Source organism: Perca fluviatilis, chromosome 23 (genome assembly GCF_010015445.1).
Source record: "Perca fluviatilis chromosome 23, GENO_Pfluv_1.0, whole genome shotgun sequence".
Taxonomy (NCBI): Eukaryota; Metazoa; Chordata; class Actinopteri; order Perciformes; family Percidae; genus Perca; species Perca fluviatilis.
In genome coordinates, this window is record NC_053134.1 from 4398871 (window position 1) to 4420317 (window position 21447).

A 21447-nucleotide genomic window follows, 5' to 3' on the forward strand; every position below is an offset into this window, starting at 1 on the left:
AGGCAGTGTTTGAGTTTCCACAGGCTGTAGAGATTCAGCAAGTAGTGAAACGACGGTTTAACATCTTCGTCTTGTTGAGTATCTAACAACACTGGGGTATACACGTCAAGTCTCTATGCTGGACACAAATGTCAAATGTCAAATGTCAAATGTCCGCTTAAAAAACGGGTAAAACATTATTCAAACTATTGCAAACTCAACAGAAAATAGTTAATATATATATAATGATATATGCGGTACAGGGCTCCACACTAACTTTTTGCCTTGGTTGCACTGGTGCGCCTAACTTTTTTTATTTAGGTGCACCAGCCCAAAATTTAGGTGCACCCAAATTTTTCCTCGCATCGCCGTAACGCTGAATGGCGATATATAGCTCTGTATTTTTTCACAAAGTGGGCTAAATGTTCAGTTTTAAGTCAAAGCCACTTTTCACAAGCTATTTTATTAAAACAGATTGTGATTAAAATAAAATGAAAAGACAGGGTTTTCTTTACCAGTTTGAAAATATACAGCTGCAACACATGTAAATGAAAGTTATCTAAAATAAATAGCCTGAGAAAGCTCCTTCATAAGCTTTCAACAACAATAACAGACTGATTAAAAGAGAGAGAGGACGCCCGGATAGCTCAGTTGGTAAATATAGAGGTTTGACTCCGACCTGCAGCCCTTTCCTATATGACAGGCATGAAAACGGGTCGGGGCGGGAAAAAGGTGAGAAGGATATTACCCCTCTAGGGGGTCCGGGGCATGCCCCCGGAAGAAAATTTTAAATATTCCATATTTTAAAGCATCAATCATCACCCCACTCTCTCTCCCCTTTCATGTCTTCAGCTTTCCTATCAAAATAAAGGCCGAAATCTTAAAAAAAAAAAAAAAAAAGAACGACCGAAAGACGGGGGGAGTGCGATGGACTGAAGCTATGCTAGGCTACTCAGAGAGTGACGGCTGACTCATTAGCGGCGTTACACCCGTCTTGTGTTGGCGATGAAATGTCTGGATCGGTCGCTGCGCTGCATTTTATTAACTATGATCCAGCATGCTCCGTCACGCTATTACTCAACCAACTGAAGTTAGTTTAATAATGTGTTTTCGCCGTGGCGCCGCAGTAACAGAGTTACCAGCGGAAACACTGGTACCAATACAGGTTTCCCCTCATACTTCAACAATATACAGCTGTGTTAATAACAATTAAAACTGTAGACAAATGTCGGGGGTTTGGACCAGCGGCGCGTGTCTCTCCATGTTGCAGGTGAGCCGGGCCGTGTGTGAGTGAATGGGGGCTGCGCGAGGGAGAGATCCAAATCCAAACACAGGCACGGCTTTCCAGAAGGAATGGGTCATGTAACGCAACATTAAACCATATCGATATAAACAACATCGCTCCGTTAGTGGAGAGGCAGCGGATGCGAGGACGTTAGGTGCACCGGTGCGACCTAGGAAAAATCTTAGTCGCACCCTTACAAATTTTGGTCGCATTTGCGACCAAATTGGTCGCACTCTCGAGCCCTGCGGTATCAGAACTGAAAGCTCCTGGCTGCTTTTGAGCTGCATTGTGGCAGAAAGTGTCCTCACAAAGTCTCTGAGTTTAAAGGCCAGTCCTGTGGTCTGTGTCATTTAAAGACAGCCGAGATGTGAAGAGCTACAAGGGAAGCTCTGTGAGTAACACTGTTCCAATGCTAAGCTAACCTGGGTTCGTAAAACAAAAGAAACACAGCTACTAAAGGCTAAACCTAGCCTGGTTAACTGCATTTCGTTCCTACTGCCGGAGGGGTTTGGGCTGTGTTTAGGCTCTCATTGCCAGACCTTCCTCCACAGCGCTGCGAAGAAGGGTCTGGCTAGTCCGCACAGCATTCCAGGATAGGAGAAAAAAACGTGCTCTGGTTTATTGGCATTTCTTTAAACCACTCAAAATCGTCTTGGGCGGCGCTAAGCGCCGGACGGAGCAACGGTGCCGCTGCGAAATAGCCTCGGGAAGGAACAGGAAACTCCGATTGGACAGATAGTCTAGTTAGCGGTCTGGATTTACCCTGCAGAGATCTGAGGAGCAGTTAACCAGTGTTGGGCAAGTTACTTCCAAAATGTAATACATTATAGATTACTAATTACTGTAATTTGAGAGTAATTAGTTGTATTACAATATTACCGTCTCTGAATTGTAATGCTTTACACTACTTTTGCATTACTTTTGAGTTACTTTCACCAAAATAACAGCGGAAGTTTGATTTTAGCAGCTAGCTGAATTTCACCACCGGATCAATACAGTCTCCTCTTTATCCACTTTAATACATCATAGATTATTCATAATATTTTGTATAATTAATATGAATATGCAAAGTAACTAAAGCTATAAAAATAGAGGCAACATTAGGCAAGTAGGATTAATTAAAAGTACCTTACAGTTGTATTGAAGTACGGCATAGTTACTCTCCACGGCTGATAAAATGCAATGATATTTACGTGTAGCCAGCCTAAACATTAATTCCCAACTGTCAGCAGCGTCCCGTCCCCTGTTGGGACACAGATGTTGTCCGTACAGTCTCTGGTTCTGGCTCGGGGGAACTGACCACGGAGAACAGTGACGGGACAGCTCGCTCCAACGCAGCGTAATAACTCCTGAAAATAATGTCCATCTCGCAAATGTATCTGTCTCTGCAGTCATCTCAACCGTTGAATACAGCAACAGGAAATAATACTCACGGCTTTTTTTTATTTATTTTTTTTTTTTTAAAGGCCACTAAATGTTGCGTTAAAATGGGTTGTAACTCACGTTATTGAGATTGTAATGGGTATAATATTACCAAAATTGAATTAGTAATGCGTTATATTACTGTGTTACAGCAAAAAGGAATACATTACTGTAATTTCGTTACTTTTGTAACACATTACTCTCAACACTGCAGTTAACCATAGTCCTCATAAATCCACCTGAGTTTAGAACGCCAACACAAAGAAAGAGGAAGGTGACGGACATCCGGCCGAAAATTAGGGACATCCGGCGGAATTTCTCGGCGGCACCTGAATAATCCCGGAAACGAAACATCGTCGATATAGACTCTGCTGTGTTAAACTGACTCAGCCAGCTGCTGTTTCAGTTCGCTTCCGGAGACGGGCCTACAAGCTTTTGGTATCTCCCTCTTCGAGACGCCCAGCGCTCTCTGCCGTGCCTCTCTGCCGTCGGGTCTGCACTAGGGCTGCAAAATTAATCGCAATTTTATCGAAATCGCAATATGGACTAGTGCAATATCCAAATCGCAGGGGGGGTGCAATATTTGTTAAAGGCAAAATATGTGTTTAACCATTCTGAATGAAGTTTTGTGGTGCTGCAGAGACGTCCCTGCCTACAAATCCTATCCTACAGACTACAGAAAACATCTTTGTTTGGTACAGATTCTTGCAGAAATCTCACTACATGACTAATAGTAAAAAAAATTTTTTGTTTCAATGAAAATGAGAATGATGATCCAAAAAATGTATCATTCCCTCCAATATCGTGAATCTTATCACAATCGCAACATCAGTCAAAAAATAATCGCAATTTGACATTTTCCTCATATCGTGCCGCCCTAGTCTGCACCAGTCCGCTCTTCAGTGTCGTCGTTCAGGTTTTAAAAGTTGTATTTGCAAAAGTTGTGCTGCGGGAAAACAAGAAAACGGCTCCTCAATCATAAACTCTTCCCAACATTTTTTGTCTCCAGTGTATGTGGCCTGCAACGTCGTCCATCCGCTTGAGACTCTCCACCTCTGCTTCCTGAATCAATACCTCAATGAATCTCATCCCTCCCGCCTGCCGATAAGGCCGGGATAAATCAGCGTGAACTGAAAGACTTGTCATAACAAGCACATTTAAGAGATCCAGAATATAGCATTTTCCCCACTCGTTGTTATAAAACACCAAACAACCTTTTGACATAAATCACATCTGAAGTATCTTCTGTAGTAAAAAAAAAAACCTGCAAGCTGCATACTGTGATTTCAAAGGAATAACTGAGGAGGAACTGTCTGATATGCGCTGCAGTCACACAAGAAAAACAACAAAGAAGCAATCACATGGATGACTGAGGACGTGGATGATTTTAAATGCATCTGCGAGTGAATGGGTTTGATGACAAGAATCAAACAAACAGAATACAATAACTTACTGTAGGCGGTAGTTTTTGCAGTCACAGCTGCAAGGAGTCAACACTTTCAGGCCAGAGATAGATATTTATAACTGCTGATCGATACTCATTGTCTCCAGTGGATGAATGCTTTGGTCCGTGAAGAGGTAGCTCGGAAAATACAGTTTTTTTTCTTTTGATATTCTTGATCCAGATGGGGATGAATCTTGATAATTTGGTGACTTTGAAGCACCACCATCGGATCATGGTTAACCATTAACTAACATTTTGGCCCATGAAAAGGACTTGATTAACTATTATACAACAAAAAGATCCGACCAGACCATCTGATTGGTCAACTAGACATTTAGAACGTGCTCAAATCAGCTTGACAGCACGCCCAGAGCCATTTGAGCACACCTGGCGCATCACTTAAAATATCACTCCGCCATTTCTGTGTCAACTATTTAAATTTGAATTAAAATACTGTTTCAAAACATTTCTATTCATGTAGTTAAGTAATTCAGGAACCACAGCGGGACACAAAAAAGCTCTCCAACTAGTATATAAAGTGATAAATCGGACTAAACGACTTCTTTGTTACAACACTCTGAAGTTAACTTTCACTGGAAATGTTTTGGATCAGCTGTGCCGGTTACAGCGCGATCTAGAAAATAGCTGCTAGATGAGATTTTCCCTGACGTACAGGAGCTAAATCTGTCGATGGAAAAAATACTTTAGTTACAACAAGATTGAGCTGGCAAAGCAGTTTGGTGTTTATATTTGCGGTATTATTTAGTTTGGGAAATCCCACGAACTGTACAAAGCTTACGTTAGCTTAAGTTAGCTGCTGACTAACGTTTTATTGAGACAGGAAATTGTCTCTGTTGTTTGAAGTTCGCTGTCGTTAGTATCTAAACCTATCCCTATTTTTTCAGCAGATATCTTAGTTATAACAGGATAGAGCTAGCAAAGCAGTTTGGTGTTTATATTTGCAGTAATTATTTAGTTTTGGGAAATCCAACGATCTGTACAAAGCTAACGTTAGCTTAAGTTGACTGGCTGACTAAACAGGGAGAGACTAGAAATTGTCTCTGTTGCTTTTTTATTAAGAGAGCGAATTGCCACACAATATGAATACAATTTGATTATAACTTTTATTTTGTTGGTAACTGTTGTTCTATAATTATAAATATATAATATTACACTCAAGGGTTTGATTTAACTTCATATTATTGCTTAACCAACCAACTTGACTGACATTAAAATTCATTGTGGATATTCTTAATCTCCAGAGGATAAATCGTAATGATTTTGATAACTCCTGTGACCGATCATCTAGTGCCACCATTAAGCCTACATTTCTCAACCTTGACCAACACTTTAGTTCAATATAAAACCTCACAGAAACCACAGGTCACATTTCCATAAAAAAAAGTTGTTCTGGATATTCTTGGTCCTCAGAGGATGGATCCTAAGCTTTACCTGATTTACCCTTGGAAAGTTTTCTCCACACACACAGAGAGCTCCTAGAAGCGATTTAACCTCCTGAGAAATGTGTCTATAAAACGATTCTGCACACGTTTACTGTATGCAGTACACAGTCTGAGTACTTTTACCTTGAGACACCATTAAACAGACGTTTTGTGAAGACGAAGAGGAAGAAGAGTCGTACTCCAGGGATGAATACAATCCCTCCATCTGTTAAGATAATTGGCTCCATTAGTTGCCTCATTTCTATCTTTCCACAGTCAATTCGTTGTCTTTGTTAGATCATATTCTACATTTTCAGAATCCATACAGCTTTTCGCAAACAGACAATGTCGCAATAAATTACCTCTTCCCTTAAGTGTGACATCTGTCTCGACTTTCCGTGGGGGCAGCAGCAGCTGATTGGGTCAAGAGTTGTTATTTCCGCATCAACATTTTGAGCTTTTTGTGGAAAGCTCTTAACTGGCAAGAAGACCAGAAACATTAGATACAGGGAGCCGATGATGGCACTCTGCTGTGTCATGTTGTGGCATCAAATCGGTGCAGATATGTGAAGCCTTCTTGAAAAATACAGCTTTTAGATGTGGGGTGTCAAACTCAAGGCCCGTGGGCCAAATCTGGCTCCTCGCAAACTTTGATCCGGCCCGCACATCAATTTATAGTTCACACGTCTATGGTTTATATGAAAAACCATAGACGGAAAAAAAATGACGGAAATATAATTTCCGTCATTTTTTTTACCTGTTTCTGACATTTCTGGCGCTTTTTTTTAATGTTTTGGTCATTTTTTCCGACATTCTTGGCATATGTGACTTTTTCAATGAAATCAAAGCATGTCAATAAACTATACACGTCTGGCCCTCTATAGGATCTCTTTTTCCAGTGTGGCCCTTAGAGAAGTTGATCTTGACACTCCTGTCTTAGATGCTACATACTGTACTACATTATATTTGTTGCCACAGATCTTAAAAAGTTTTAAATAAGGGGCGCCTTGGTAGCTCACCTGGTAGAGGATGCGCCACATGTACAGTTGCTCAGTGGCAGCGGTTGCAGGTTCAATTCCGACCTGCGGCCCTTTGCTGCATGTCATTATCTCCTCTTTCATGCCTAAAAACGGCCCTATCAAATGAAGGCCTAAAATGGCCCAAAAATTATCTATAAAGTTTTCAAAATGTGAGGTTATAAAATAATTTTTAATAATGGTAGGTCTTAGTTTTTAGGTGATGCCTGGTTGTATTTGAAATATCTCCCTACAGGATTCACTTTAAATTTCAAAAATGGTTTGGTCTTCGGTTGTGACTCAGTCCAGCTCTCTCGGTTAGCTTGTAATCTTTTGATTGGTTCTCCACCTGCTCTCACGAAAGTAACAGGACTAAAGAAGTACACCGAACAGTACAGATGATGCTCAGCTGAAGACAATTGGCCTGGGGGTTTCAAAGAAGACCATAACTATATTTAAAGAGTGGGCGTAGCATTAGTGACCTCAGCCATTGGTAGGGTTGGGTATCGTTTGGTTTTTTTCCAATACCGGTGCTAAAACGATACTTTTAAAACGGTGCCGGTCCCTAAACAGTGCCTGAACCGATTCTTAAAAAAATAGGGAATAGGGTAATTTACAATAACTTTAAATGCACCACGAGGCTTACTAGTTTCAAGTGAACGCACCGTCTGTGTTGTTTTTCCGACAACGGCAGCTGCACACTGCTTAACGTCCCGCTGTTGGAATCCTCCACAGTGAAATACAGACACACTTTACACCGTTTACTCCAGCTGCTAGCTAACGGTAGGCTAACGTTACCTGCTGACGAAGTGAAGTGAAGAGTTAACTAGCGTCAAGTGTAGCGATGCTTCTGTTACCTCTAACGTCTGTTTCAGAGCATCAGAGAGCAGCACAGAAGGCATTTAAGTGGCACCAAAATCCGCGTTGCGATTCGGTCCGGTAGATACTGGTCATTAGGCACCGGTGCCGTATTAGCACCGGGTTTCGGTACCCAATCCTACCCATTGGTTTGTGGACTGCCTGTGCTGTCAAAATCTATTCCCCCGTTTAATAGTGTTTCCCTCCTGTTAAAATGATTACCCCAAATCCGTAAGTAGGGTCAGGGGTATGTTGTTTTTGGTTGCATAAAAAAATCGAAAACAACTAAAAATTTATGCAAAACGTCTACAAAGAGATACAGAACGACCACAGAGAAACTAGAAATAGGTGCAAAATGACTAAGTATTGATGCTGCGCTAAGCTAAACGCTAAAGAGGGAATGTTGTTTTATTTCCCAAATATTGACTATAATCTACTGTATCACCTCTTACTGTCTTTCCTCTCCATTCTGCAGATCATCCCTCGCTTCGGCCCTCTGAACGGTCGGATCTCCGTGACCATCAAAGGCTCCAACATGGGAATAAAGAAGGAAGACATCAAGAGGATCACAGTGGCCGGGGTGAACTGTGTTCACCAGGAGGACAGATACTCCGTCTCTACCAGGTAGTTCAACAGAGCGACTTAATATCTGATGTTTCTGGATTCCTATTCCTGCTGCATGAATGTGTATGTTGCATTTTCCTGCTGTACATGTTTCAGGTTGTGCTCATTTCTCTAAAAAGATTAAAACTTTTTTATGGTGTCAGAAAAACAGCCCTGTTTTCAGTTTTGTGACGATGCATTTTCTGCTGATCATAGAGGCTTTTTAAAGGCTTTATTTAGCTTAAGAGAATTTTCTCAACACATAAAGGAACACTTTATCCTTCAGTTTATCACAAACATTCAACATCAACACATCTGGAGATGTGGAAAAGTACAAGTATAAAGTAACAGAACATGGAAATACTTGGAATTTGTACGTATAGTAGGCCTACTTTGTTACATTCCGCCTCTGTCAGCTGCAGTCTGAGCTGGCAGTCCTTGTTATTATTTAACCTCTCTTTCTGTCCACAGTGTGGTGTGTGAGATCGGCCCAGCGAAGAGAATTCCACCGTCCGACATCCCTCCCGAAAGCTCCTACAGAGGAGCAGTGGAGATAGAAGTAGAGGGAGGAAGAACAGGGAGGTCTAAGGTCGAATTCACCTATCGGGTAGGTCTGAACCCAAACACTGTTCACTGCTAAAGAAGCTGCCAAATGTCTTTAGACTTTGTTGATTCCGAACTATAACGACGATATTTCATTTCCGGGATTGTTCAGGTGGCACCGAAATTTTCGACCGGATGTCAGTTACCTTCCTCTTCCCTTGTGTTGGCGTTCTAAACTCTAACTAAAATTAGTCTTGCATTGCCAGACCCTCCTCCAAAGCACGCTGGAAGAGGTTCTGGCAATGTGAGACTAATTCCGAACTAACCCTTTAAAACACCAGTCACACAACAACAGAAACTAACCGATGGAGGCAGCGGTAGAGCAGCAACTCCCGTGTTCTGCGAGATAAAATGACTGTTTTTGTCAAAGGAGTCTGGTGGCTTTGAAGAGAGCAGAGATAACGGCTTCAGTTCCCCATCGTAAAGGGCTGTCTGACAGCAAGATGACGCGTGAAAAATATTCTAAATATAGCGTCCACTTAACCGAACTCTACGCTTGCACTACGCGCTGGTTGGTCGACATGATGACAGCGCCGCTGATTACGGGAAGGTGTTTACGTAGGTGGAGCGTTCAATGCAGTAGGCTGTGAGAAAGTGCTAACACACTGAGAAGTAGCTCATACAACCACACTTGAAAACATCTGGACTATCCCTTTAATGTTGTAATTTCCAGGTGTGCTATCGCCCCCGTTTATACAGTAGTTTGACAACATTCACTGCCTGTCTTCCATCATACATACAGCAGCTTTGTTTTTTTGATTTTGTTACTTGGTTCAGCTGCAGGAAGCTTTTAAGCATTGTTGAATCTGGCCTCCTGAAACCTGTGCACTCCAACGTTTCTGAGGCAATACAGAACCGTGTGCGACACCGCTGCTTCAAACCCCAGAGATCAAATCCCAGAAACATTCAAAGGTATATCACAAAGTAAAACACGCAGCCTTCCTCTGGTGTGGGGCAGAGAAATCTTGCTCCCCAAAGATGCAGCAATGCGTAATAAATATCCCTCGCATACAAATTCACCGCTGCACAAAACTATGTTCAACTACCAGCCCTTCTTCCCACGAAAACAGAAACAAATCTGATCAAAATAAATGGATTTCACCTGCTGTTCTGGTTTTGTTTCTCTAATTAGGCTCAGTAGTTTGATTTAAATGTTGTTGTTCACTTTCATATTTCTTGTTTTTTAATGTCGAGCTGACAAAAAGCCAATTAAAGCAAACTGCTGAGACCAAAATGACTAATTTTCTTCTCTGTCGGTAAACTCTCCAACGATAAACTTCCCCCCCCGAGATTGTTTATTTCTGTCGAAACAGAATTGCTAAACCAACGCTACAGAAACAGGCGTGTAATCCCATTTAATAACTTATTTAAATTAGTATGAAGGACAAAAACATTGTTTCACAAAACATTTCCTGCCTTGGTTACGATTTAAGTTAATGTAAAGCGACACTGGGGGTAGTTGGACAGTGTTTTTACAGCCCGCCTCCAGCCAGATCTCAAACAATTAGTCAATCAATCAAACTCAACCTTGAAAAGACCGAGCTTCTTTTCCTTCCAGGGAAGGGCTCTCCTACCCAGGACCTTACTAGCCTGGACGCCAGCCGAACTTAGCCCCGCCCACAATATTTGAGGTCGGGGAAGTTCGGTCTGGACTTGATCCGTCGTGGAGCAACTGTGCTCCAACCAGAGCTGTTTGGACCAATCAAATTGTCAGGAGGTGGGCTTTATACGATGGACAGATGATCAACAGTAACGCAATCAACCACGTCACCAAAGAGCGCTGGGGTTGAATTTGTTTACAACAAAGATGGCTGCCGCAAGGACCTTTACTGCCAGCATTGCTGCAACTACCCGATTGTGTAGATATTGTACATGCTGCATAACATCAGAAGGCTACGTCCCCTTCTAACGCAGAAGGCGGCTCAGGTTCCGGTTCAGGCTCTAGTCATCTCACGTCTAGACTACTGCAACTCCCTCCTCGCTGGCCTGCCTGCATGTGCCATCCGACCCCTGCAGCTTGTTCAGAACGCAGCAGCTCGGCTTGTCTTCAACCTCCCCAAGTTCTCTCACACTACACCGCTCCTCCGCTCTCTCCACTGGCTACCAGTTCAAGACTAGTACTTGTAGCCTAGAAATCTAGACCCACCCTAGCGGCAGAAAATGTAATTTGCAGCCAGGGTCAGTCTAGCAACTCTCCGTTGGCTTGCGAGCTGGAAAAAACAAACTGTAGTCAGGCCAATCACATTGTGTAAAGAGTCTGTGGGCGGGGCTTAACATAATGACAAAGTTGCGACGGTTTTGCGTGAATTCCCTGCTACTTGAAAACAAAGAAGATGGCCGCTGCTGCTAATGGCGAACAGCGGTCTTTGGAATCGGCTTTGGCCGTGAACAAAAAAAAAAAAAAAAAAAAAAAAAAAAAAAAAAAAAAAAAATAAAAAATATTAAAAAAAAAAAAAAAAAAAAAAAAAAAAAAAAAAAAAAAAAATTTATTTTTTTTTTAAAAAACCACCAAAGAACACAAAAAAAATTTTTTTAAAAAAAAAAAAAAGTTTTGAGTTCCCCACAAAAAAAAAAAAAAAAAAAAAAAAAAAAAAAAACTGCTTTCTTTTAAGAGGTCACCCCCCCCCCAAAAAAAAAAAAAAAAAATATTTTTAAAAAAAAAAAAAAAATAAAAAAAAAAAAAAAAAAAAAAAAAAAAAAAAAAAAAAAAAAAAAAAAAAAAAAAAAAAAAAAAAAAAAATTGCGTGCAGAGGGAATTTGAAAGGCAACTGTTTATCCCGCCCCTCTGATTGAGCCCTGCCAATGGGGAGTTCAGGCTATAGTACTTGCATAACGGGCCACGAACGGATCCAGGACATGGTCATGGTCAAACCCTACACCCCAGCCCGCCCACTCCGCTCTGCATCAGCCAACCTGCTTGCTGCCCCCTCACAGCGAGGGACAACTAATCACTCAACAAATTGTCCCGACTGTTTGCGGTCCTGGCTCCTAAATGGTGAAATGAGCTCCCCGTTGACATCAGGACGGCCGAAAGCCTACGCACCTTCCTCCGCAGGCTAAGAACACATCTCTTCCAACTGCACCTCGGATTAAAAAGAAAAAAAAAGAAAAGCTGAATGAGAATAATAATACAAAAATTATCATTTCCTCCTATATTGTGAATCATATCGCAATCGCAATATCAGTCAAAGCAATCGCAAATAGGTATTTTACTCAAATCTTGCAGCCTTAGTAATGAGCCTTCCTCCTCTTCCTTTTTTTATATCATGTCAATAAATCCATCCATGCGTTTGTATGTCTGCAAGTGAATCTCTGGGTGTGAATTTGTTTTTCTTCTTTAAGTGTTTTTTTTTTTTTTGTTATCTCACAGACCAAATATATTCCGGTAAGTGCCACCTCCTGTGTGTCTGCAGTGTTTGTGTCTAACTTCCAGCCAGGCAGAGAGCTGCTGTTATGAGTTTGTCTCTCTTCAGGGATATTTATTCTTGTGTTTGCGGCTCCGTCTGCTAGAACGGAAACAAGAACAAATCCGAAACGCCAACAAACCAGATGCTTAAGTACGTCTCAGCAGCTGCACAACACACTCCTGTGCCACGCTGATTTAGAAAACATTGTACCGCTTCACTTTGGATTCATATTTACACCTTTTTATTTCTCTTAATCCCGCTTCCAAAACGAGCACAAATGACTTCTCTCACACACTGCGCTCCACTGCTTTGTCTTTATCCTCCAGACAGGTTGACTTCTTAAGTTTGCGAGGCTGCTTTATCCTTCAGCGTGTAGCCGAGAATTAATATGCGTTCTTGTTTGGTTTGTCATGCTGTCGAGCGCCACACAAACCTTCCAGAACAAACAGGAAACCCGCCCAGCAGGTGTACTCGAGCTGCCGCCTTTATCAGTAGTACTGGAGCACTCCCGTTGATCAAACTCCCTCACATCATAGCTCGCTGACTAAATAAACGCCGTGGGAGCTATTTAGCTTTAAAATATACTTTGGTTTGGATGTGATCAAAGCGTTCATACTGTAGCTGGAACATTATGAACTTCACTTATTTAAAGTTTAATGTTGATTTGATTATTTTGTTATTAGTTTGTCTGTCTTTGCCATTTGGAGTGACAGATCGTTGTTTTTTTCATGCAAAAAGCCTTCGCAAAGTGATTCCCTTTGAAAATAAGTATTACACAGACTGTAATAGATGGTATAAAAAGTAATTGGAAGTCATTATAGTAAGTAAAGACTGTAGACAATACGTCAAAGTGAAATGAGTCCTAAACATTATGTGGAATGTCTGACCTACTGGTACTGGTGCCCTGGCAGACACACGTTGGAGTGGATCAGTGGTGGAATGTAACCACAGGTGGAAAAAATACTAAAATATTGTACTCAAGTAAAAGTAAAAAAGTAAATACTTTGATGAAATATTACTCAAGTACAAGTGAAATTACCTATCTGAAAAAGTACCGAAGTAAAAGTAATAAGTAGTTCATTTAAAATGTACTTTAAGTAAAAGTTACTTAGTTACATAAAAAAGAAACTGTAAAACGGGGCTCTCCCATGTAGTGAAAATAGGACAAGGGGTCATAAATCCCAAACTATTACACACCCAAGTAGCCCGTATGAGCTAATTAGATGTATGTGATTTAATTTAGCCAGTGTCCTACATACGTTGTCCTACGGGTTGCTGGTGCTGGACAGAAATTAGCAATGCCACGAAATATGCTGTTTTGCTAATTGGCAATTTGGTGTTAGTCATAAAAACTTTGTTTGAAATACCAATGCACAAATACTTGCATATTAGATGTGGAGTTATTGAATGCTGCCAGTTCAGTCACCTCTGGCATTGCATGATGATACTATTGGCCTGCTTGAATTTTAATGAAAAACCGTCTTCAGGGCTCTCAAGTTTTGAACAGAGTTCAGAGTGAGATTTTGGCGGCAGGGGCTTGGGAGGGGTCGGGGGTCTGATCTGATAAATGACACATAAATTTGTACAAATAAATTTCAAAATGTCAAATTTCTTTTTATTTAATTCAGCATTTCTTGTGTGTGTGTGTGTGTGTGTGTGTGTGTGTGTGTGTGTGTGTGTGTGTGTGTGTGTGTGTGTGTGTGTGTGTGTGTGTGTGTGTGTGTGTGTGTGTGTGTGTGTGTGTGTGTGTGTGCAATAATTAATACTATGCATTGTCTGGATAAAATATAATGAAATAGCCTAGGCCAAAGGTTTTCACAATGGGGGCCAGGAAGTTGTGCGGTAAAAATAAAAGGAAAGGAAAAAACTAAAAATATTCCAAATTATTATGGGTACTGTTATAAAAGTATTATGGGTAGGCATATTATAAAATGGGTATTTTATAAAAATATAAAACTGTCAGAGTAGCCCTGCAGCCGATTCAACATGTAGCTATAATAATAATAATAATAATAATAATAATAATAGGCGCAAAAGCTACCCAGTGTTTCCTCTATGTTGATTTCTGGCGCCACAGTCTCAGACATAGGGCAGACGCACAACAGGGTTTCCGCTATGTACATGTAGTATATAAAGTCATAATTACACGACTCTACAGAGCCGTGTGCGCTACTGAACTCAAGCGAACTGTCATCCGCTCTATCTCCCCTCAACTGGAACAGTGACAGGACGTCATGGCAACCAGATAAACAACAGGGCGAGTAGGAGTACACTTGTCACTCAATTTCAGGCAAAGTCACAAACAGCGACGAAAGCTGCAACTTGAAATCCGCACTCACTCAGCTGGTGCGTGGCAGGGCCTTCTGAACTCTACGGGGAACTCCCTTCATTCCTCTACCTGTTCCACTGTTTAAAAAATAACGGCGCAACTTGGTGGCCGTTATCCTGGTAACTTCTCTGCGTGAGAAATACAAGGTGTGGCGTGTGAGCGTGTGAACGGGTTGAAATGCGTGTGTCTCACGCCCAATGCGTGAGACTTGAGAGGTATGAGTCTTTCAAATGTGGCCAAGGATATTTTGTCGTTTTGGGCAGCAGAATTCGATGTTTCAGCTAGCATTTCTCCTGAAACGGTCTCTGAACCGCCTGTTCCACCTCCATCTCGTTCTCAGTCTCCTACAGAAAGACTTGGCGCCCGGTAGGCAGCCTAGATGCTGATCATGTGGACACGCCAACAGTGTTGTTGTCTTTACTTAGAATTCCTCATGGGGGAGACAGAAACTACGCACTATAGCTTTAAATCTTTTCATCTGGGAATTAACTAGGGCTGCACAATATCTTTCTTTTTATCATCGCAATAAACACGTGGCGAAAGCCTGCGACATATCGCGAAAGATGATTTTTTTTTTTGTGTTAGTTGAAAGAAACTATCAGCAGAAAACTGCACTTTAAAATGTAACGGTCATTATTTTGTGTGCTGCCTTTTATGTTCAATGCAGTGTTCAATTTGTTCAATAAAAAAATGTTGGAAATGATTTCCCTTCATTTGTTTTAAATTCAACAAGCAATGTGTTGTATTTTAGCAGAATACTGAAAGCAGCAGAACTAAGAACTCTAACATCTGTTTCTCTATTGCAAGTTATATCATTTTCGCGATATTCAATGTTATCGCATGTGTCCCTCGTGTCCCGCAGCCCTAGAATTAACTTAAGAACTCTTCACTACCACACAGAAGAAAAACTTGTCTCAGTACAAACAGCTAATGTGTCCCGCTCTGTGTCCAGGACCCCAAACCCGTCTCTGTCCACCCAGCGAAGGGTCCAGCAGCCGGGGGAACCCTGATCACCATCGAGGGAGAAGACCTGAACACGGCGACCAAAGAGGACGTGTCCGTCAGTGTCGGGGGGGTTCCCTGTGAAGTGTAAGTAACGCCTGTTAAACCGCCTCCTGTGGGTACTTGTGTTTCCTGAAGAGACAGTTGGCCGTTTACAGTCTCTTCCTCTCTCCTCTTCAGCCTGAAGTTTGACTCCGAGATCACCTGTAAGACCGGGAAGTACCGCACGCCCTCTGACCCGTTAACGGTGACGGTGAAATACGGTAAAAACACCACCAAAGACATCCCAGCAGCGTTCCAGTACTCTGAAAACCCCAAGATCACAGATTATACCCCCAAGGGCAGCTTCTTTTGGTGAGTATGCTGTCAAACATTGGTTTAGTGGTATTTTATTGTACAGGACTCAGAGGGATTTCTGAACGGGCCCCGGGCACAGGCCTGGCGGCCCCAGGAGTCAGTTTTATATCAGAAATATGGGTTTCTTAACAACCAAAATAACTTGGATGCATGCATGTACGTTGTATGGAACCCATACAACATATACATCCATGCATCCATGTTCTTTGCAGCTAAGATTAATGATTACTTCCATTGAATTTGGGTTGTTTTATTTAATTTCATGGCAATTGAAATTTTCTTTTTAAATGGTTTCAAAACAGCATCCTGACCAAGCTTTGACATAAACCAGTCTGTGATCCACTCAACATCCTCTGATCTTAGCTATTCTATTAGTCAAAATAATTCATATCTGCTTTTTTTCAAACTAAAAAATTAGGTAGAATGTCATTTTATTAGGTTTATTGACTAGGAATTTAGAAAAAAACGTTGAAAAGAGGGACAAAAACCTTTAAAAAAGCATCAAAAAGTCAGAAAAACATTGAAGTAAAAAAGCATTTTTCAATTTTGACCCGGAATTACAAGTTCATGCACGATGGTGAAGACAACACAAGGGTTAAAAAAAACAAAACAAAATGACATGCCGACTACAGATGACCCAAAATGACCTCAAAAAGATGCAACATTTTGAAAATAGATGCAAAACATCACAGAGATGCAAGACGACTACAAAGAGACACAAAACGACTACATAGAAACATAAAATGTATAAAAATTGACGCAAAATGACTACGAGGAGATGCAAAATGACAAAAAAAAGACCAAAAGTGACGACAAAGAGACACAAAATGACTTCAAACAGAGATGCAAGACGACTACAAAGGGATGCAAAATGGCTAAAAAAAACTCTTGAGATTGGGTGTCTTGTTCCTATGGAGACAGGATGGGGTCTTGCATGTCTGCCCCAGGGGCCCGTTGTCTCCTAATCCGTCCCTGTAGAGAAGTAATCGAGATGTCAAAATGCAGCATTGGAGGTTTTCTCCAATGCTAATTATCGTTTGCAAAATGATTGGTGTAAAAAATATTAAAGTACCAATGTACTGCGTTCTTTTGGATGGACCTGGAGTCATGTTCTCTATTCTACTCAACATATGCATATTTCAGATTAAGGTGAACAACTGTCCCTTTAATATATTTATCCTATATTTATATCCTCAAACTCCAATAACTCATACATGTGGAAGAGGAAAAACTGCATTTTAGAACCGTTTGTGTGTAAATGTAGTTATATGTGTAATTAATTTCCGTGTGTGTGTGTGTGTGTGTGTGTGTGTGTGTGTGTGCGTGTAGCGGTGGTCGAAAGATCGTGGTGATGGGAAGCGGTTTTGATCTGATCCAGAGAGCCACGATGAAAGTCATCCCCTCCCCCAACGAGTTTTCACAGAACACCACACCTGTGGAGGTGAGTGTGTGTGTGTGTGTGTGTGTGTGTGTGTGTGTGTGTGTGTGTGTGTGTGTGTGTGTGTGTGTGTGTGTGTGTGTGTGTGTGTGTGTGTGTGTGTGTGTGCGCGCGTGTGTGTACAAACAGCAGCTCCAGGAAGTTGTGTTGTTGTGGTAGATTGATGGAGTTTGTTGGTTCATTGTTTAAAGTGGTATTTCACACAGACAGACACACACACACACACTCTCTCTCTCTCTTGTGTTTCCCGACTTCATTTCTCTGCAGGAAGTTTGTTTTTCTTCTTATTCTGTTTATTTATCGCCCCCACAGAGCTATTTTTCTCTCTGACTTCTAAGTTCTTCTTCTTTTTTTTTTCCCTCTCCACCCTCAGTTTGGTCCTCTGCCATTTTTGTTTTGTGACACTTTGTTATTAATACTGAGAAAAGGAAACCTTTTACTGGACTACCTCTAACACTTAAAGTGGTGTGTGTGTGTGTGTGTGTGTGTGTGTGTGTGTGTGTGTGTGTGTGTGTGTGTGTGTGTGTGTGTGTGTGTGTGTGTAAAACTACAGACTACAGAATATAACTACAGCAATTAACAGCTAAGATGAGATGAAGAGTACGGTAGAGGCTCTGGCTTCTGGAGTGGATGCTCCACATGAAAAAGAAACTCTGCGTTCAGAGGAAAGATTAAAGTAAAAAAAACAAAAGCCATCGACCGCGAGGACAAACACAGTCCCCATTGTTGTAGCTTTTCCTTGTTGAGCACAGTCCCTGCCTTCCAATACACACACTGCCATACTTTTTAGTAGGCCAGAAACAGATTTAGAAAAACAGAGGAATACAAAATGATCTTTTAGAAATTGATCTTAATGCCTTCATTTAAAAAAATGAGGAAAAATCCAACCTTTAAGGACACCAATTTTCTTTGTGAATGAATAATGTATCGTAAATAAATAAATGTTCTTCCTTAAAATACAGGGGGCATAAGTATACACACCCCTATGTTAAGGCCAGTTATTTCATGGATCCAGGATACTATGCATCCTGATAAAGTTCCCTTGGCCCCCCCCATCATCACATACCCTTCACCATACCCCACATCATCACAAACCCTTCACCATACCCCACATCATCACATATACCCTTCACCATACCCCCCCACATCATCACATATACCCTTCACCATACCCCCACATCACATAACCCTTCACCATACCCCACATCATCACATACCCTTCACCATACCCCCACATCATCACATACCCTTCACCATACCCCCACATCATCACATACCCTTCACCATACCCCCACATCATCACATATAGCCTTCACCATACCCCCCACATCATCACATACCCTTCACCATACCCCCACATCATACACATACCCTTCACCATACCCCCACATCATCACATACCCTTCACCATACCCCACATCATCACATACCCTTCACCATACCCCCACATCATCACATACCCTTCACCATACCCCCCCATCATCACATATACCCTTCACCATACCCCCACATCATCACATACCCTTCACCATACCCCCACTTCATCACATACCCTTCACCATACCCCCACATCATCACAACCCCTTCACCATACCCCACATCATCACATACCCTTCACCATACCCCCACATCATCACATATACCTTCACCACACCCCCACATCATCACATACCCTTCACCATACCCCACATCATCACATACCCTTCACCATACCCCTACATCATCACACATACCCTCACCATACCCCACATCATCACATACCCTTCACCATACCCCCACATCATCACATACCCTTCACCATACCCCCCCACATCATCACATACCCTTCACCATACCCCCACATCATCACATACCCTTCACCATACCTAGAGATTGGCATGGGGTACTTTCCATAAAATCATCTCCCAATGCAAATCAAACTAGCTATTAGGCTAACTGAAATAAAACTGTTCATCAAAAAATTGTTAAAGTATTTAGCATTTTCCTTTTTTGTTCTTGTCAGATCGTCTTTGCTTAGACAAAAGAAGACAATAAATATTTGTCTTGTACTTTAGAGCAGTGGTTCTCAATCTTTTTCACTTCAAGGAACTGTAAACGGACACAAATCAGACCACAGACCCCCATTTAATAGGATATATGCTTTTTTTTTTACAGAAAGTGTATGAAACCAATGACTAAAATAGTCAAACGTTCTGGCTGGAAGTGTATCGGCCTGCAGCGACAACTGACGCTTTACAGAGAGAGAAAAGGGAGGATGCTTCCATTTCACCGCTGAATAGCTTTGAGTGACAGAGTCTCTTAGGAAAGACTCGCTGCAGGGGAGAGGAGTCGCTTTATCGTCGCTCCCTCAAAAGCTGCCGTCTGAACCCGGGAAGAAAGAGATTGAGACAAAGTTATGCCTGCACTGCAAATCTGGAATCCCTTGACTAGAAGAATAGATGTGAACATGAGGAGCCATCTTTAATTCAAATTCAAATGTCTTTCAGACAAGAATTGCCAATCTCACAGTCGAATCGCCGAAGTGTCTGAAAAAGTGGTTATTAAAAACAAAGGATCATTCCATTCGGGCTAAATGGGTGCGCTGAGTGTCTGATGAAACATAGAAATGATTGGTTTCTTCCAATAGATAGTGATAGGTAGCCTGTTTTGGTCTAAATATCAGCTCTAGACTGTGTTTACAGTCTGGTCCTACTGGTCCAGATGTTGTGACAGCGCTGGGTTGACTCCTTTCATGTCACTCTCTCTCGGTCAGTTTGTGGAGGAGGCTCTGAGGAAGTACGACACCGTCATGGAGTTCTACTCGCCGTCGGTGAACTGCTGCGTGGACGGCCAGTCCCTCCGGACGCTCATCCAGCTGGACGACGTGAAGGAGGACCTGAAGAGCTTCGACTACCACCCCAACCCTTCCTTCAACGAGCTGGGCAAGAACATCATCACCGAGACCAGCATCATCATCGTCACTGTGAGGACGGCGCGCACGCACACACACACACACACACACACACACACACACACACACACACACACACACACATATATATACACATATATATACACACATATATATAAACACACATACACAGTACAGGCCAAAAGTTTGGACACACCTTCTCATTCAATGCATTTCTTTTTTATTTTCATGACTATTTACATTGTAGATTCTAACTGAAAGCATCAAACACATATGAAATGGTGTACTTAACAAAAAGTGTGTGAAATAACTGAACGGTGTCTTATATTTTAGATTCTTCAAAGTAGCCACCCTTTGCTTTTTTATTAATAAGGGAAAAAATTCCTCTAATTAACCCTGACAAAGCACACCTGTGAAGGTAAAACCATTTCAGGTGACTACCTCATGAAGCTCATTGAGAGAACACCAAGGGTTTGCAGAGTTATCAAAAAAGCAAAGGGTGGCTACTTTGAGGAATCTAAAATATAAGACATGTTTTCAGTTATTTCACACTTTTTGGGTACATAATTCCATATGTGTTCATTCATAGTTTTGATGCCTTCAGAGAATCTACAATGTAAATAGTCATGAAAATAAAGAAACACATTGAATGGGAAGGTGTGTCTAAACTTATGGCCTGTACTGTGTGTGTGTGTATGTGTATATATATATATATATATATATATATATATATATATATATATATATCCCTCTTTCTCTCCGCATCTGTGGAGTTCACGCTCGTTTTCTTCTTTCTTGCTGTGGTCAGGGTCGAGGTTTCTCCAAGGCGATGACAGCCAAAGAGGCCCAGGCGTTTGTTGGAGACGCCTCCTGTCATGTTAACATCCTGCAGGTAAACACACTGGTCTCTGTTTACAGGAAGCAAACAGAGAGTCACGTCACCCATGTCTGAAGCTGCAGAGGGGTTTGTTCAAATGACTTCCCTTTTGGAGTCTGGCAGGGGAAAGCTAAGCTGCCTCTTTGGTTCAGGTCTATATAAATACCACTAATACAGGTCTATTTCCCTCTTTCTGTTGACTGTGTACAGGATGATAAGTTGATCCTGGAGGCTCCTTCCACGCAGCCTAGATCCAGATCCAAACGCCAACGCAGAGACACGACCAACGACCTGCTGGAGCTCGTGGTAACTGTCTGACTCATCTCCCTTCATACACGGTCCCCCTTTAGATCATTTATATAAAAGAAGGGGTAATACAGTCATGGGTTTTTCACACATTTACAGAGGAGCGGGAAGATATTTTCGGCAGGGGGTGCTGGTGGGGAGGGGGGGGAGGGGTCTAAAGCTACTATG

At 41.7% G+C, this 21447-nt stretch overlaps 1 protein-coding gene across 6 annotated transcripts in view; it reads left to right on the top strand.

Annotated features, from left to right (window-relative positions):
* The window catches only part of LOC120553538 (plexin-B2-like), a 247366-nt gene that overhangs the window by 198199 nt on the left and 27720 nt on the right, over window positions 1-21447 (top strand). For all 6 annotated transcript variants that reach the window (XM_039792062.1, XM_039792061.1, XM_039792060.1 and 3 more), the window contains 8 exons: window positions 7922-8070; window positions 8521-8656; window positions 15341-15477; window positions 15571-15744; window positions 17077-17188; window positions 19938-20147; window positions 20905-20988; window positions 21184-21279. In XM_039792062.1, the coding sequence (XP_039647996.1) occupies window positions 7922-8070; window positions 8521-8656; window positions 15341-15477; window positions 15571-15744; window positions 17077-17188; window positions 19938-20147; window positions 20905-20988; window positions 21184-21279 (1098 nt within the window). The remainder of the gene's footprint in view (window positions 1-7921; window positions 8071-8520; window positions 8657-15340; window positions 15478-15570; window positions 15745-17076; window positions 17189-19937; window positions 20148-20904; window positions 20989-21183; window positions 21280-21447) is intronic.